Raw genomic sequence first — 16,321 nt, forward strand, 5'->3', positions numbered from 1 at the left:
AATCAGACTTAATTCTGTTTTGCTGATCTGTAACATCTTGAATTAAGGGCTAATCACAGAATTATCTGTCTAGTTAGAAATGGATAATGGAGCATTAGACTCTGTTCTCCTAAAGTAAAAGATTGTTTATCTCTGACTCGTTCTTAGTACCTGTCTTTGAATGTTTAGCACCTCTTAGGTCTAAATTTGATGACAGTGATAATTAATAGTTACAAAAACAGCTCCTATTCTTTTGTGATAAATGGCAGTTTCATTTCCATATTCATGGTGGTATGTCTAGATATAAAAATGAAGATTCTCAGTGTTATTTATATGAGACCTCCTGGGGCTTTATAGAAATTTGTAAGATTTCAATAAATAGTTCTATGTATGTATGTAAGTTAAATACTTATTTTCTGATGGACATTTTGAAAAACTAAAATTGTATCTTGTGCTTGTACTAAATTTAAGAGTTTATTTCTAATCTATTATTTTCAGGTTGAAATGCCCAAAATGACTGGAATTGAAGCCTCAAAGTTTTAGTATTTGAGTTTTCCTTAAAACAGCAATCACATTAAGTGATTCTTTTGAGACTGTATAAATATTATTAGAAAAGTTGTTCATATTCCCATTCATTTTAATAGCTTCATTTTGAAGTCTGATTGTGGATGATTAAATGGCAGTGAAGTTACCTAAAGTTATTGTGGAAAGATACCCTGAGTACATTAAGTATTATAATGGTAGCAAATTTGCCAAAATGATTAATTTCCCATTTATTTAAAGAAGCATAGCTTTGTAATAACAATTTGTTCTCAACTAGTTTGATTTTTTAAATTTACAAACAAAATTTATACTTCTTGATACACAGTTCATTAACTGGGTTAAGTTTTAAGGTGAAATTTAAAATGATGTATTAGTTGACAAGTCATTTACTTTGATTTAAGGTATAAAACCGTATTTTATTTAATACACCAATTTAAATGCATTTTTATTCACATAAATAAGATTTCTAGTTAAGATTTCTATTTGTTTTTAGTTATTTTTCTTAAGAGATTTATATCTCTTAAAAAATCTTCATTTTATGTAATTATCCTTGTGTCACAGATTTAAAATGATAGTAATTTAAAACAAGTTGGACTACTTCTTATCTCCAAAAAACATTTTTATAGGAGTTTTAAATTGTGAGCAGACACTTCAGAGAATACTGAAGGATGGGGACTGAAAGTTGATCCTAAGTGAGAAAAGAAAAAAATAAGATACAGAAAGAGACTACCCCTTGAGGTAAAAGGATATGTATGGAAATATATTCACTGAAATTTAATTTTAAGAATTCATAAGGACATTATCAAAAAGTTTGCAATTTATGGTCAACAAATTAATTACAAAATGGATAAACTGTTTTTTTGATAACCAACGCAGTAATATGCAATGGCCAGAGGATGTTCATTATTTACCTTTGGGTTGATTTTAATGCTTAGTCTTCAATCAGAATTAAAAGGATATATGTATGCCACGTCAGGATGAATTTTGAATATAACAAGAATTTGGTTTTTTGGTCTTTGAAATACTGTTATCAAAATCTATAAATAAACAAGTTAATTTGAGTTGATGGAACCTTTTTGTTTTATAAACATAAATGTACCTCATTATAAAAGATAAGTAAAATGCTACATAATACTGTGTGTGTTTTTAATTTTGATGATTTTCAGCTTCTTTAGAATATCAGACTATTCCTTATTTACTTAACAAAAGTATTACAAAGATCTCGTGAGATGAAATCTTCAGGAAAGGTAAAATGTTTAAAATGCTCTAACTATTTAAGATGGTATTATTACATGTATCCCTATAGTCATGAGCCCTGCTTTTCATCTCTGGGTGTTGAGAAATATCCCTGGACTTCTTTTCTGTGGTTATCACTGCAATGTTGAACTGTGGCCAGACAGCAAAGAGCCGTTTCATTCACTGTTTTTCTCTTAAAGTGGAAGAGCCTTGTCAGTAATTTCTCAGTAACCCTCCCAATATTTTGTGTATTGCCTCCTTAAGAGGAAGATGCCATATTTTTGGCATTGTTTATTACCTTTTAATTCACATTTGTTAATTGTTAAGCCAAAAAGGCAGCTCTTAAGAATAAAGAATGTAGATATACAATTAAATCATCTTTTGGTTTAATCAGAATACCATTTTCTCTGTAATAACTTTTATCTGTTAATACCTTTATTACTAACTGCAGCAGTAATGTGCAGTCACTTGACTTTTACCAGAGATGTTTAATCATAGGTTGAGGCTAGTCTTAGATAAACAGCTTCATGATTGGTTTATGGCTACATTTTACCTTCTCCAAGTAGTTAGAAATGATATATAACTGTATATGGTGCTTTTCATTTTACAGAGTACTTTGTCATACAGACAAGTTTAATCACCCAGTCCCCTCAAAGGCAGGTACCTTTAGCTCTGTTTCACAGATGAGATGTATGTATAACTTATGTGATTTCATCAATGTCTTATTGCTGATAAATAATGGCCAGGTTATATGATTTGGTTAAATTGGTAGTAAAGGATGGCAGCAAAAGCTCTGAAAAGAGAATCAGAATCTAGGTTCTAGGCTTAGTTCTACTGACTAGCTTTGGAATATGGCTTAATTCATTTAATTTTTTGTTAAGAAAGAGGCACTTGTGCCAGATGTTATCAGTTTTACGAATCTGCAATTCAAAATTTGATTAGAGTTGGAGATTATTATGCATTGTTCTGAATGTTGGCAGTTTAGACCTAAGAAGACAGCTCAGTATTTGTTTTCAAATTATATGAAAACAAATTAATGAAAATTTCCTGAGAATATGAAGCTCATATTGTAATCGTCATTGAGGAACTGATTAGAAAAAATGTAAATGTCTGCCAAAGAGCTCTGTACTCCCAACAGGGTTAAGATATGTATATGGTTTATCTCTAATTTTCAAATTTACAAATATAAATAGCTTAATGTGGAAGATTAGAGGACTGAAAATATTCTATTCTTGCTGGGGTAAGTTAAGTGACAGAGTTTGGTAATTCTCTTTCCACTACTTAACCTCCAGGAGGAGGTTACCTTGTAGCCTTATACAACTAGCAGATGTGGAATTTGAAGTTTTAGATCTCTGTCCAGTGTCATTAAGATACATTAGGAATAATTGCGGAGTAAATGTTCTATCTTATATGAAAATGCTGAAGGCACTCAGTTATGCATATGCATGTTGTGTTTAATTATAACACTGTAGATTAATATATGTGCAGTATAAGTACCAATTCAGGTTTATGGTTTCCTCCCCGTGGAATAATGTGTTCTAAATTCTAAATAACAGACTCATATAAGTGCTTTTCAAGTTTATATAATAATTTTAAAGTCTGTCATTGTGACATACCTCCCCATTTTCGTGTGGAATAGCATTCAAGGAAGCTCAAAATCTGAGAATATGGAAAATGTAAAGGCTTTTTAATTGGGCTAGAAAGAATAGTATAAAATATCTAATTGTTGGCCGGGCGCGGTGGCTCAAGCCTGTAATCCCAGCACTTTGGGAGGCCGAGACGGGCGGATCACGAGGTCAGGAGATCGAGACCATCCTGGCGAACACGGTGAAACCCCGTCTCTACTAAAAAAATACAAAAAACTAGCCGGGCGAGGTGGCGGGCGCCTGTAGTCCCAGCTACACAGGAGGCTGAGGCAGGAGAATGGCGTAAACCCGGGAGGCGGAGCTTGCAGTGAGCTGAGATCCGGCCACTGCGCTCCAGCCCCGGCGACAGAGCGAGACTCCGTCTCAAAAAAAAAAAAAAAAAAAAAAAAAAATCTAATTGTTCTGCTACTCAGTGCTTGGAAATATTAACTGCCATTTTAAAATATATTTGAGGGAAAATAAATAGTCTAATAATTTCTTACAGCTTTTTTATTATATAGTACTATTTTAAAATGGATTTTTTGGTTTGTGACTATCGTGCCTTGTTTTTGTTTCTTTTTTCTTTTTTTTTGGCTTGGTTTTTAAATAGGCTGGAAAGGAAGATAAAAATGTAAGACCAATTTCAGATGAACTAGTCAAGTTCTCTTATTTATTTATTTATTTAATTTATTTTTTTGAGACAGAGTCTCGCTCTGTCGCCCAGGCTGGAGTGCAGTGGCATGATCTCTGCTCACTGCAAGCTCTGCCTCCTGGGTTCACACCGTTCTCCTGCCTCAGCCTCCCGAGTAGCTGGGACTACAGGCGCCCGCCACCGCGCCCGGCTAAATTTTTGTATTTTTAGTAGAGACGGGGTTTCACCTTGTTAGCCAGGATGGTCTTAATCTCCTGATCTCGTGATCTGCCCCCCTCGGCCTCCCAAAGTGCTAGGATTTCTCGTGAGCCACCGTGCCCGGCCAAGTTCTCTTATTTTTAAAAGATGCTTTCTAATTTAAGAGTGTATCACCTTTATATTATTAAAAAAATAATAACACTGACCTCATAAGTGATAGCTTCTGATGAATTGTTTTTACAGGACTATAGTCAGAAGTAGTATGTTAACTTTCTAAAACAAATTTTATTGAACAGTTAGGTTGAATAAAAAGTTTTTATTGAATTTTTTATTAAATGAGAAGTTTAATACCATTAAATAATATATTCTATTATGAGAGGTTCTGCATAAATTTACAAAGTCTTCATTGAAATCCTGTCTTGTGGGTTAACTCAGTTCTTTTCCCAGGGAGAATATACAGGAGGATGTGTAAATTTTTTTTTCAGACAAATTGCATTGTTACTTTTACCACTGATGCCTCTTATGTAACTTTACAGTGTGCCAGAAATTTTGTGAAATATTAGACACATTAAGCTGCTAGCCTCAGATGTGTACTGCTCTATATTACCCTAGAAATAAATCTTTTTAGAAGTGATTTCTAATGGATATCACTTAGAAGTTAATGTGAATGTTAATAGATCATTGTTTAGTGACTAGAAGGTATGAAATGAATCTTTGAGAAACGAAGTATGAAATACAAATAGCTCATTTACACCTGTGCCAGTTCTCAGTGCATTAGATTCCTCTTCTGCATTTGCCTAGAATGGTTTATATCATTTAACAATGTTTATAGTAGTAACTAGCATATTCACTGGAAGTTAAAGCCTGGTAAATTGCAGATCGCAGAGTACTTGTCATTAAGCTTAGCTTCTTCAACCATGTGCCAATATATCATAGTGATTAGGAGCTCAAATTCTAGACCCAGGATACCTGAGGTGGAATCCTCATTCTGCCATTTGCTAGTCGTTTGTAGCCCTGGGCAAGTTATTTATCTTCTTCCTTTATGCTTGTTTCCGTGTCTATTAAAAGGAGATAATGGGGGTTTTGTGACGATTAAATGAGTTTATGTGTGTAAAACTCTTAGAATAAGCATTTTCAAATGTCAGTTGTTACTATTTTCATAATCCCCGGTAGCTGAATAAAGTAAGTTGCTGTTTCTCGGGCTTCACTTTCATCCTGTAACTTCAAAAGTCATCACAGCAAAAGGAGTTTCCTAGTGATAAGTTCTGAAACATTTTTTCTCCTTATTTTCATTGCTTTCCCTAAAGAGGTTAAGCTGAATTAACAAGATTGATTTTCAAATTATTGTCAGGTTTTTTTTTAATGAAAGAAAACATCATGTTTTTTTCATTTATTTACTTAAGCATTTCCATGAAGTATTGGCAATACAAACACTGGTATTTTGTTAATGCATGAGAACAAAAAGTGGAGCTGGCTAATCTGTCTTCACTTGATAAGTGGAATGAAGCAGAAAATAAATGACTCAGATGGGTGAAATAGTAAATTAAAATTCAGATTACTGTATTACAGAGTGAGTAGATAAGCAAACATTGGGATACAGAAGTTTTACTATTCTAGACAACTAGTATTAAGACTTTAGTTGAATTTTATTATATTCACATCTATAATAACTTTGTAGTGTAAATTAAATTTCATTACATTTACAATGTGAACACTATGGCATTTGAAAATTATCTTGTATTTAGTTATATGACTCAATTAAGTACTATAACTTGAGAGGTGTAGAAATTTTTAATAAAACATATCCTGAATGACTTTCTTTTTCAGATAATTCACCAATTTAGATTTTACGCAGAAAATGAAATTGAAACTTAAATGTAATGTCTTTTCTTCCTTAGTCAAAATACTGTGGGATCTAGCTATAAATGTATTTGTTATTGAACACGATTGTATGTGAGGCAAACCTGTTTTCAAAGGTAGTTTGAATGGCTTACAGAATTACTAGTAGTAATTGCCATTTATGTATATTAAGACTATAAAGTAGCTTTATTTCTATTTATTTGATATTCACAACAACCTTGTAGGTAAAACAGGTATTATCAATTGTGTTTTTACTGAGGATGATCTGAAATCAGAGAGGCTAAGAGTTTTGTATGTGTTCTTTTCAAGGAAGAAGCTGATCAAGGGTTGGAACCCAGGTTTCTCTATCTAAATCTATTGTTTTTTACTGCATCAAGCAGCCACTTTCTTCAGTTTTGGTAAAAATGGAGTTTTCTTTAAACCATTTATGGCACAACTAGTTGAGGGCTTGCTGATTTATGAAGTTCCAACTGAAATATTATTAGGACATGCTCATGACCTCGTAGTTTACCCTTCTGCCCAAATATATAGGAAAGTTTATGAACCTTTGTGATTAGCATTTTCTTTATTTAGTCATCATGTTCATTTCTGTTTATTTGTGGGCTTCAGAAGTGTATTTAATTTCAGGAATTGGAATTCTTTATAGTGCAACTGAAGGAGCTTCTGAAACTTCTTACTAAAATAATTCTGACGCCATTTTTTAGTATGTTAGTTGGGGACAACTTCAAGATCTGTTTATTAGGGCTACCCTGTAGGAAAAAAAGGAATTGCAAGTTTGTAGATCATTTGTGCTGCCACCAATTATTAGAGTGTTTTGCAGTTGCAGTGATTTTTTTTTTTCTTTTATTTTTCTTGAAATCCAGGGACAGATTGGATACAGTGACTTTTAAGAAAAACTATAGCAGGGATTCCCAGGACCTTTTTACGCTGTTAAAAAAAAATTACTGAAGATCCCAAAGAGTTTTTATGTGGGTTGTATCTATTAGAAATTAAAACTGAGAAAGTTGAAAAGCATTTAATAATTTTAGAAATATATGGATTTCTACATGTTTAATTTCCTTGATTCTGAGAAGACCACAGTATTACTTTGGTTTATGTAGGCATTTAGGCCATTAGTATTTTGTAGTTTTTGCCCAACACTAATTTTGAGTATTGATGGTTGTTGTTGGCACTCTGAAAATCAAGCTCTTTTGGCCTGAGATTTAATGTTTCCTAAGTGTATTAATACCTGAAAATTTTATTGTAAAACATTAGAACACAGGATAGAAATAACTTTTTCTAAGACTAACATTTATTAGGTTTCAAAAAGAGGGCAGTGTAACTCTCTGTGATGAGAATCTCTCCACCTTGGTTTTGGTTAAGTCAGCAGAAGTACTAGCATACACCAGCTTTAGTTAGTTATATATGTGCCAAATAAGAGATTTGGCTGTACAAAACTGGGGAAAAAAGAGCGTATCAGGAAGGTTCCATAGGCTGGGCGCAGTGGCTCATGCCTGTAATCCCAGCACTTTGGGAGGCCAAGGCCGGTGGATCACCTGAGGTCAGGAGTTCGAGACCAGCCCGACCAACATAGTGAAACCTTGTCTCTACTAAATACAAAAAAAATCAGGCGGGTGTGGTGGCAGGCACCAGTAATCCCAGCTACTTGGGAGGCTGAGGCAGAATAATTGCTTGAACCTGGGAGGCGGAGGTTGCATTGAGCCAAGATTGCGTCGTGGCACTCTAGCCCAGGCAACAGAGCGAGACTTCAACTAAAAAAAAAAAAAAAAGACAAAAAAAAAAAAAAGGAAGGTTTTATGATTTTTTTACACCTATTCAAATTATATTATTTTCCCAGAAGTTTCCTTTATTTCATATCTACTAGATTTCATTTCAGAGCTAACCTATATCATTAACCTATTTCTACTGCTGCATAAAATATTACGTTGGTGCAAAAGTAATTGAGGTTTTGGCTATGTATACATATATATAATTTTTTTTAGTGACCAAATCCGCGGTTACTTACTTTTCCACCAACTAAAAATAGTTGCAAACATTTATGAAGGGCCTACTGTGTTCCAGCCACTGTTCTAAGTGCTTTGTGTGTTTTAATTCATTTAACCCAATAACCCTGTGAACTAGCTACCTTACCTTCTTTTTATAGGTGAGGAAACTGAGGCACAGAGGGGCTAAGTAACTCACCCAAGGTTTCTCAGCCATGGAGTTAGAATTCAGTCAGGCAGTCTGGTTTCAGAGACTATGCTTTTCAACCACTATACTGTATTGCCTCAACTAAGTAAACCTACCAAACTAACATTACCAGTTATAAAAAAGAGATAATAGTGATACTTATTAAATTAAGACAGTTGTTTAAACTGCATATTCACATTTTCCCTAAGAATTACAAAAATTGTTTTTTGTTTTTTGTTTTTTGTTTTTTGTTTTTTTTTTGAGACGGAGTCTCGCTCTGTTGCCCAGGCTGGAGTGCAGTGGCGCGATCTCGGCTCACTGCAAGCTCCGCCTCCCGGGTTCACGCCATTCTCCTGCCTCAGCCTCCCGAGTAGCTGGGACTACAGGCGCCCACAACTGCGCCCGGCTAATTTTTTGTATTTTTAGTAGAGACGGGGTTTCACCGTGGTCTCGATCTCCTGACCTTGTGATCCGCCCACCTCGGCCTCCCAAAGTGCTGGGATTACAGGCGTGAGCCACCGCGCCCGGCCTGAATTACAAAAATTGTATATCAAGCTTTAAAATTATGTTTATGGGGAAAATTTCAACAACACATAAAATTCCTAAAATATTTTACCTACTTGTATTTCATTTTAAAAATAGATTTTATTTTTTAGAACAGTTTTAGATTACAGAAAAATTGAGATAATAATACAAAGTTCCCATATAGTCCATACACTGTATTAACATCTTACATCTCTTAGAGTTATAGAGCCAGTGTTTGATAACCAGTAATAATGATGCATTATTATTAACTAGTGTCTATATTCAGATTTCCATAGATTTCCTCTAATACTCTTTATTATCTTCCAGGATCCTATCATATTACATTTAATTGTTTCTCCTTAGGTCTTCCTTGGCTGTAAGCTTCTCAAACTTTCCTCATTTTTATTTTAAGGAATACTGATTAGGTGTTCTGTAGGATGGCCCTTGATTAGAATTTGCCTGACATTTTTCTCCTCATTAGACCAGGGTTATGGGATATTGGGAGGAAGATTACAGATGTAAAGTGTTGTTTTCATCACTTTATATCAGGGATATTTACCTTGAACATGATTTGTCACTGTTGATGTTGACCTTGGTCACCTGTCTTCATAGTGTTTGTCAAGTTTCTCCACTGTCAAGTTACTCTTTTTGTCCTCTTTTCCATACTACACTCTTTGGAAGAAGTTAGTCCACATAGGTCATATGTTTCACCTTCTTGAGAGCAAAGTATTTGCACACATTTTTTACAGTTCTTTTACACTAGAGATTTGTTTCTTTTCCCCTGTTTACTAATGTATTCAATCATTTATGTCAGTATGGACTCATGAACATTTGTTATGTACTTTAGGTTATAATCCAATATTACTTTATTTGTTGCTCACATAGTTCCAGCTTTGGCTATTGGAAACTTTCAGTTGGTTCCTGTGCACCTTTGACATGCCCTCCTCACTGTAGGGTGTTTTTTGTTGTTTGTTTTAGTTTTTTTTTTTTTTAAGTTCTTTCTTCCTTTCTGGCATTACAAGATGCTTGTTACTTATCTTGAACATTTCTACCCCGGTCCTAGAATCAGCTATTTCTCTAAGGAGACCTGGTTGCTTTCATTGGAGAATAGTATTAGAAACCAAGATCTGGGTGCTAGGTGTGCTTGTTGCTACTGTCATTTCTTTTAGGCCCTCTCAACTAACAAAGAAATATATATATATATATATTTTTTACATATAGATATTTATATAGACATACATATTTTATGTGTACATTTTCATGAATATATTTATACATGCATACATATGTGCACATACATTTGTATGTATATATGTACATATGTGTATATATGTTTAAATATATACACATAAATATTTCTATATGTAGTCATACAGAAATGTGTATAAAAGATATAAATATGTATAAAAATATATACTTATATAAATAATACAGATGACTTGATACAGAAATATGTGTATATACATACATGGGTCATAATGAGTATGACCCATCACAGTATTCAGTATTACATTGAATGAAATAATATCCTTTTGTTTTTAATAGTGCCTAGCACATAGTAAGTGCTTAATAGATATTAACTCTTATTAAAAACCAATGCCGTGTAAGTTTACAGAAAGGAAAATTATATAAGAGTACCGTACTTAAAGTAGTTGTCTTGTCAGACTTTTGAGGATTACTTTAGGGGTTAAAGGTAGGGTGATTATACTTTCTGATTTACTTGGGATGAAGATCGTAGAATGTGATTGTTGTGCTAGCATGACTGTGAGTAGCATCCCCCTTTCCACTAGCAAAAGTATTTTGGTTTGAATGATAAATTATATAGTCATCTTATTTAAGGGGTAATAAAACTGCATCTCTCTGACCTAGAATGATGTAAATGAGTGGAGTAGGCTGGGAGAAAATGAATGGGCACTGAGAAGAAACTCATCTATCTAAGTGAGCAGCACTGCTCTGTTCCAGCTACTGTGGCCGAGGAGGAATGTGGCCCTGAGTGTAAAAGATTTTGATTTTTCAGGAGTAGGCAAAATCTAGAATTTGTGTAATGATCCCTCAATTTTTCATCATTGGCAACTAATTCAGTTTTTCTAAAAAGCACAAAAACTCATTAAAGGTCTGTACATTTTATCATAGGTAAATTATATCATAATTTTAAAAATGTGTAGGTTAGATGATGATCTTTATATGCCTGAGTTACTGGATATGTTAAATAAATATATGATAGTAAAAGTATAAGACAAGGAAAACTTACGTTATAAAGTTGTCTCAAGGGAAGTCTGGAGCACATATTAAAACTGAGAAAACTGAAAAATGTAGTACTTAAATTGACCATAACTGTGAGAGCCTTTGAAATCCTTAATGAATTAAAATGACTTAAGGATTTTCTGAAGGCTTTTTAAATTGTATGTAATTGCAACAGTGAAGATAGAAATGAACGTATAGTAGGCAAAAATTGTGTAACCAAGGCTTCTACTTGAAATGTGCTTCAGGTGATGTTTTGTAGTTTAGATTTGTGGAACTTTGCTCTGGAAATAAATTATTTTTTTTTCTTTTTAAAGACTGTTTTAAAGAAGTTATTCATATACGTCTAGAGGAACTGCTCCGTGTTTTAAAGTCTATAATGAATAAACATCAGAACCTCAATTCTGTTGATCTTCAAAATGCTGCAGAAATGCTCACTGCAAAAGTGAAAGGTAAGGAAGATATAGTCAAAGTGGGTTGCTGTGGGCAAAACGGAGCCAAGTGATATATTTTAGTTTATAATGAATATATAGCCAATTCCTCTCATTGCATTTGTATGATGTATGTCAATAAGGAGTTAATATATACTTTGATACTGAAATATTCCCACTAAGTCACACCTAAAGCTTTCTTCTTTTTAAAAACTAACTTTATTTAGCAGCAAATACTTTAAAAAGACTAACTGAAACCGAACAATTGATGTTTAAAATTTGAGTTTTTTATGAATGAGTGCATGCTCTTTCGAGGTGATTAGTGTACAAGAAGTCTTTGTTATGTGAGGACAATTGGTGTTGGAGAGTGGTAATCTCTAGTGACTACTTAAAAGAGGGAATCAAATGCAGAAAAAGAAGGCTTAATTGGGACCTTATTTTAAAATGTGAAAATGAAATTAAAATTATAAAATAAGTTTATCATATATATGTATGGGTGTGTGTGTATCTATAGCATATAGATGCTAAAACTTAGCATGAAGAGTTGGACCATTATCCTCTGATGAAATGACTTGCCACTCAAAATTGTGAAAATTATTCTGGGTTGCGGTATATAAAAGAAAGATTGAGAACGAAGTGAGTATTTGAGAAGAAATGAGACAGGAGGCAGGGAAATTAATTAGGAGATTGTTAGGAATAATGGGCTAGATGAGGGTTGAAGCTGAGGGCTTAAGCTGGGTGTGGTAGTGGTCAAATGCGATTTGTTATATAAGAGGGAATGAATGTCAGTTTGACAGAACGACACAGTTTGAATGTTAGTGGTTATGGAGAAGTTCGGTGTTGAAGATGTGGACTTGGGAATTGTTGATGTATAGGTAGTGGAAAAGGATGACATCAAATGAGTATGCAGAGTAAGTAGAGGACTGATGTGAGATCCCAGGGAGAGAGAGAAGATATAGAGGAATTGGAGAAACACCTAACAGGTAGGGAGTTGGACCTACAAGGAGGTGACATGGAATTTTAAAAGTGCAGGGTTTTAAGAAGTTATTATCAGTGTTAAATGCCACCGATAAGGTAAATGGATTCAAAGTAATAAAACTAAAAAATGTGACCTTTAGGTAGCAGTGATGTAGCAGTCAGAGACAGACAAGGTAACAGCAATCCTGTGACCAATTCTGTGATAGAGGTATGCCTAGGCACCATGGGAGCACAGAGTGAGGAACTCACTCTAGGCTGAATGAGGAAAGGAAACTCTCCTTTTGGGGAAAGGGATTGCCTGTCCTGAGTCAAAGGTCAAGTAGGCATTAACTGGACTGGGCTGAGTGGGAATGGGGCTGCGATACAAGAACTCTGGGTGAGAAGAACACGATGAGATTGGTGAACAGGATCATATTCGGAGAGGCTAAAGGGCATGCGTCAACGGATGAAGCAGGAAAAAAAAAAAAAACCTTGTCTACAAAATATAGTTCACATACTTAAGGAAACCACCCCACCCAGCACTTTTTGACATAGATTTATCATGTTTGTGTGGTTTCCTTTTTTCTGTATTTCAAACACTGAAAAAAATGTAGATGATTTTAAATGGGAAATATGAATAGCTTCTTCTGTCCTGACTTTCAAAAATGTGCTTAGTAACCAAATTTGTTTCTAAATAGATTGTTTACAAGTACCATTTAACTTTACTTAGATAGGGAAATTTGCGTCTATAGATAGTAAAATTTCCATGCTTGGAAATAGCAACCTAGTTCAATTGTTGTCAGTAGCTATTGTGTGCGGTCAGGATGTCCTGGGGAAGGAGTGCGCCTGTGTATAGTTGGTGTCCACATTCCAGAAACAAACTTGAAGAGAGTGCTGTCTCAGATACCTTGAAGATCTTTTTGTCTTTGAGGAAAAGTAATTTTCTGAATATTATTTTCCACTATTACTATCTTTAAACTTGGGATTATTGTTACTCTTTTACTTCTGTGCTGGATGACATTTAAAAGGGGAAGATTATTTTGTTGTTGGGAAACTTCCTCTGTTTCAGTAGGACTCCGTGAGACTAGAACACTTTAAATAATTGTGTTTTCTTTGTGTTAAATTTGTATGGTTTATAATAAAACTTCTTTCCCTGCCCCAACTCTTATTTTGAGGCCATTTAAAAATATCATTGATACTCCAATTGAAAAATATTCAGCGACTTGAATAATTGAGGTCAAATCAACTTAATTAATTATTTCATTTAATGGCAATTTAGTTTTCAAAACCTGGAAAGGCAGAGAGTAGGTAGAAACCATTTTGAATATCTGTTCAGTGCCAGCCAGTCTAAGTGCTTTAAAAACCTATCAATGTACAGTAGTAGCTATTTCAGAAAGGAAAAGTTTTTGGGACAGAAAGCTGTCTGGAATATGGGGATCCTTTATATTAGTTAAGGTTTCAGTCTTTTTGTTTGTTTAAGAGATGGCATCTCACTCTGTTGCCCAGGCTGTAGTGCAGTAGCATGTTCATAGCTCACTGTAACCTTAAACTCCTGAACGCAAGCAATCCTCTCACCTCAGCATCTCAGTTAGCTGGGACTACAGATGTGAGCTGTCACTCTCCTAGCTGATTTTTAAATTTCTAAAATTTTTCACAGGCACAGGGTCTTGCTATGTTGCCCAGGCTGATCCTGAACTCCTGGCCTCAAGCAATCCTCCCACCTTGGCCTCTAAAATTCTGGGATTACAGGCATGAGCCCCCACACGGGGTTCATCATTGAGTGTTTTTTTTTGAGACAGTGTCTCACTCTGTTACACAGGCTGGAGTGCAGTGTCATGATCTCAGCTCACTGCAGCCTCCGCCTCCTGGGTTCAAGCAATTCTCCTGCCTCCGCCTCCCGAGTAGCTGGGATTACAGATATGTGCATCACACCCGGCTCATTTTTGTATTTTTAGTAGAGATGAGGTTTTACCATGTTGGCCAGGCAAGTCTCAAACTCTTGACCTCAGGTGATCCGCCTGCCCTGGCCATCGAAAGTGCTGGGATTATAGGCATGAGCCACCTCGCCTGGCCCCATCGTTTAATTTTAACTCTGTGTATGTTTAAAAAACAGCAGTGACTTAGGTATATGATTAACTTTAAGACCTTAAGTATGAAATGCATTTTTTCAAATCTACCAAACAATAGAAAAAAATACAGAATAACTTTAGAATCAGGGATGTGGAATCGTATTTGTATTACCACAGGTTTGAATGCATGAAGTGTGTCTGCTTCCTCTGTATAAGTGAGAAAAAGGAATCTTTACCCATATTTTTTATTTTAAATGTGGAGTTTACCTTCTAATAACTTTTAAAAGAAAAATCTTTAGTTTTTTTCCCATTCATTCTAGTAGTGATTTGCGTTTCCTGTGTGTCCTCCTGTTTCCAAGCAGGAAATTAAGTCTGACAAAATATTTGCAATATGGTAAGAGAGATACAGCCTGTTTTTAAAGGAGATAAAGGTATCTTCAGAACTCAGTAATTTATTATGTACTATTTGTTTTCATTATTTTCAGTTATTTTGGACAATCTTATTTCTAATATAAATGAAAGTAACCCTTAATTTAGGTTTTTTATGTTCTGCATTTTACCCTATATTTAAAAATTGGTAAACAAAAAAGAAAAATAAGTCTTAATTATGCCTTCAAGATTGTAGAAGCCTTATACTTCTGTTTTGAAAACTTGATTTTATTAATAGGCAGTTCACACGGAATGCAAATGGTATAAAAGGGTATTGAATGATGAAGTGTTTTTGTTGCCTTTGACCGTTAGTCACTCATTCCTTTACCTAGATAAGCGACAGCCTTTATTGGTCTCTTGTGTGTTTTTTCAGAGATATACATATACAAGCACATACACGGATGTGTTCTCTTTTTTAACCTCCTTTTTACACAGATGGTAGCGTTCTGCTCCTTGTTCATTGTCCTGGTTACCTGCACGGAAAGGGTTTCCTCATTCTTTTGTTACTATTTGTTTTTTCAAAGCTGTATGGTAATCCCTTATATTGATGTACTATAATTTATTTAACCAGTTAACTACTGATGGATGTTTGGATCATTTCCAGTTTTTTTTCTATTACAAACAATGCTTCAATAGTCATGCAAATTCCTAGATGAATAATTGCTGAATCAGCAAGCATGTGTGTTTATATTTTTTGATATTACCAGATACCCTCAGTATAGGTTCTGCCCTTCTGATAGCAGTGCTGAAGAGGCTGATTTCCTGTACCTTTGCCAACAGACCTGGTTACAAAGCTCTGTTATCCAGTGTGATAGTGAAAAGTGGTATCAGTCTAGGTTTGATTTGCATTTCCCTCATTTTGAGTGCAATTGAATATCTTTTCATTTGTTTCAATACCATGTTTACATCCTTTTATGTTAATTGACCTTTTGTCTGTTTTTCTTTTGCGGATAGGTCTTCTTTTATTATTGATTTATAGAAACTCTGTGTAAGTAAAATTAGCCTTTAGTCTTTGATTAATGTTGAAAATTTTTTTTACTTGATTTTTCTCTTTTATTTTTGCATTAACATTTTTCAGTGTTTTTTATGGTTTCTGGGTTTTAAGTATCAGGAAAGACTTCTCTGCTCTGAGATTATAATAGAATTCTTGAATGTTTTTTCTTCTGATGTTTCATTTGTTGAAGTTAAGTCTTCAGAAACATTGTAAAGTATCTAAGCGTCTGGTAAGTTTTAGCAGGTAATTCATCTTTTCGCCACTAATTTGAGGTGTCATCTTTATCATAAATATACTACATTCTCACATATATCTGTTTCTGGACCTTATTCTGTTTCATTGATTTGTTCAGTTGTATGCCCAGACCATTCTGTTTTTATTGTAGTTTTTGTGACATTTTAATATATGGTAGG

The 16,321-nt window shown here is 34.4% G+C and overlaps 1 protein-coding gene across 5 annotated transcripts in view; it reads left to right on the plus strand.

Moving 5' to 3' along the window:
• The window catches only part of ARHGAP29 (Rho GTPase activating protein 29), a 75,861-nt gene that overhangs the window by 17,189 nt on the left and 42,351 nt on the right, over positions 1-16,321 (plus strand). For 3 of the 5 annotated variants that reach the window (XM_077952822.1, XM_001102926.5, XM_028831394.2), the window contains one exon: positions 11,346-11,480. In XM_077952822.1, the coding sequence (XP_077808948.1) occupies positions 11,346-11,480 (135 nt within the window). Of the gene's footprint in view, positions 1-1,148; positions 1,261-11,345; positions 11,481-16,321 lie in introns of all 5 variants that reach the window. The other 2 variants (XM_077952829.1, XM_077952827.1) reach the window with 1 other exon arrangement.

Source organism: Macaca mulatta, chromosome 1, assembly GCF_049350105.2.
Source record: "Macaca mulatta isolate MMU2019108-1 chromosome 1, T2T-MMU8v2.0, whole genome shotgun sequence".
Lineage (NCBI taxonomy): Eukaryota > Metazoa > Chordata > Mammalia > Primates > Cercopithecidae > Macaca > Macaca mulatta.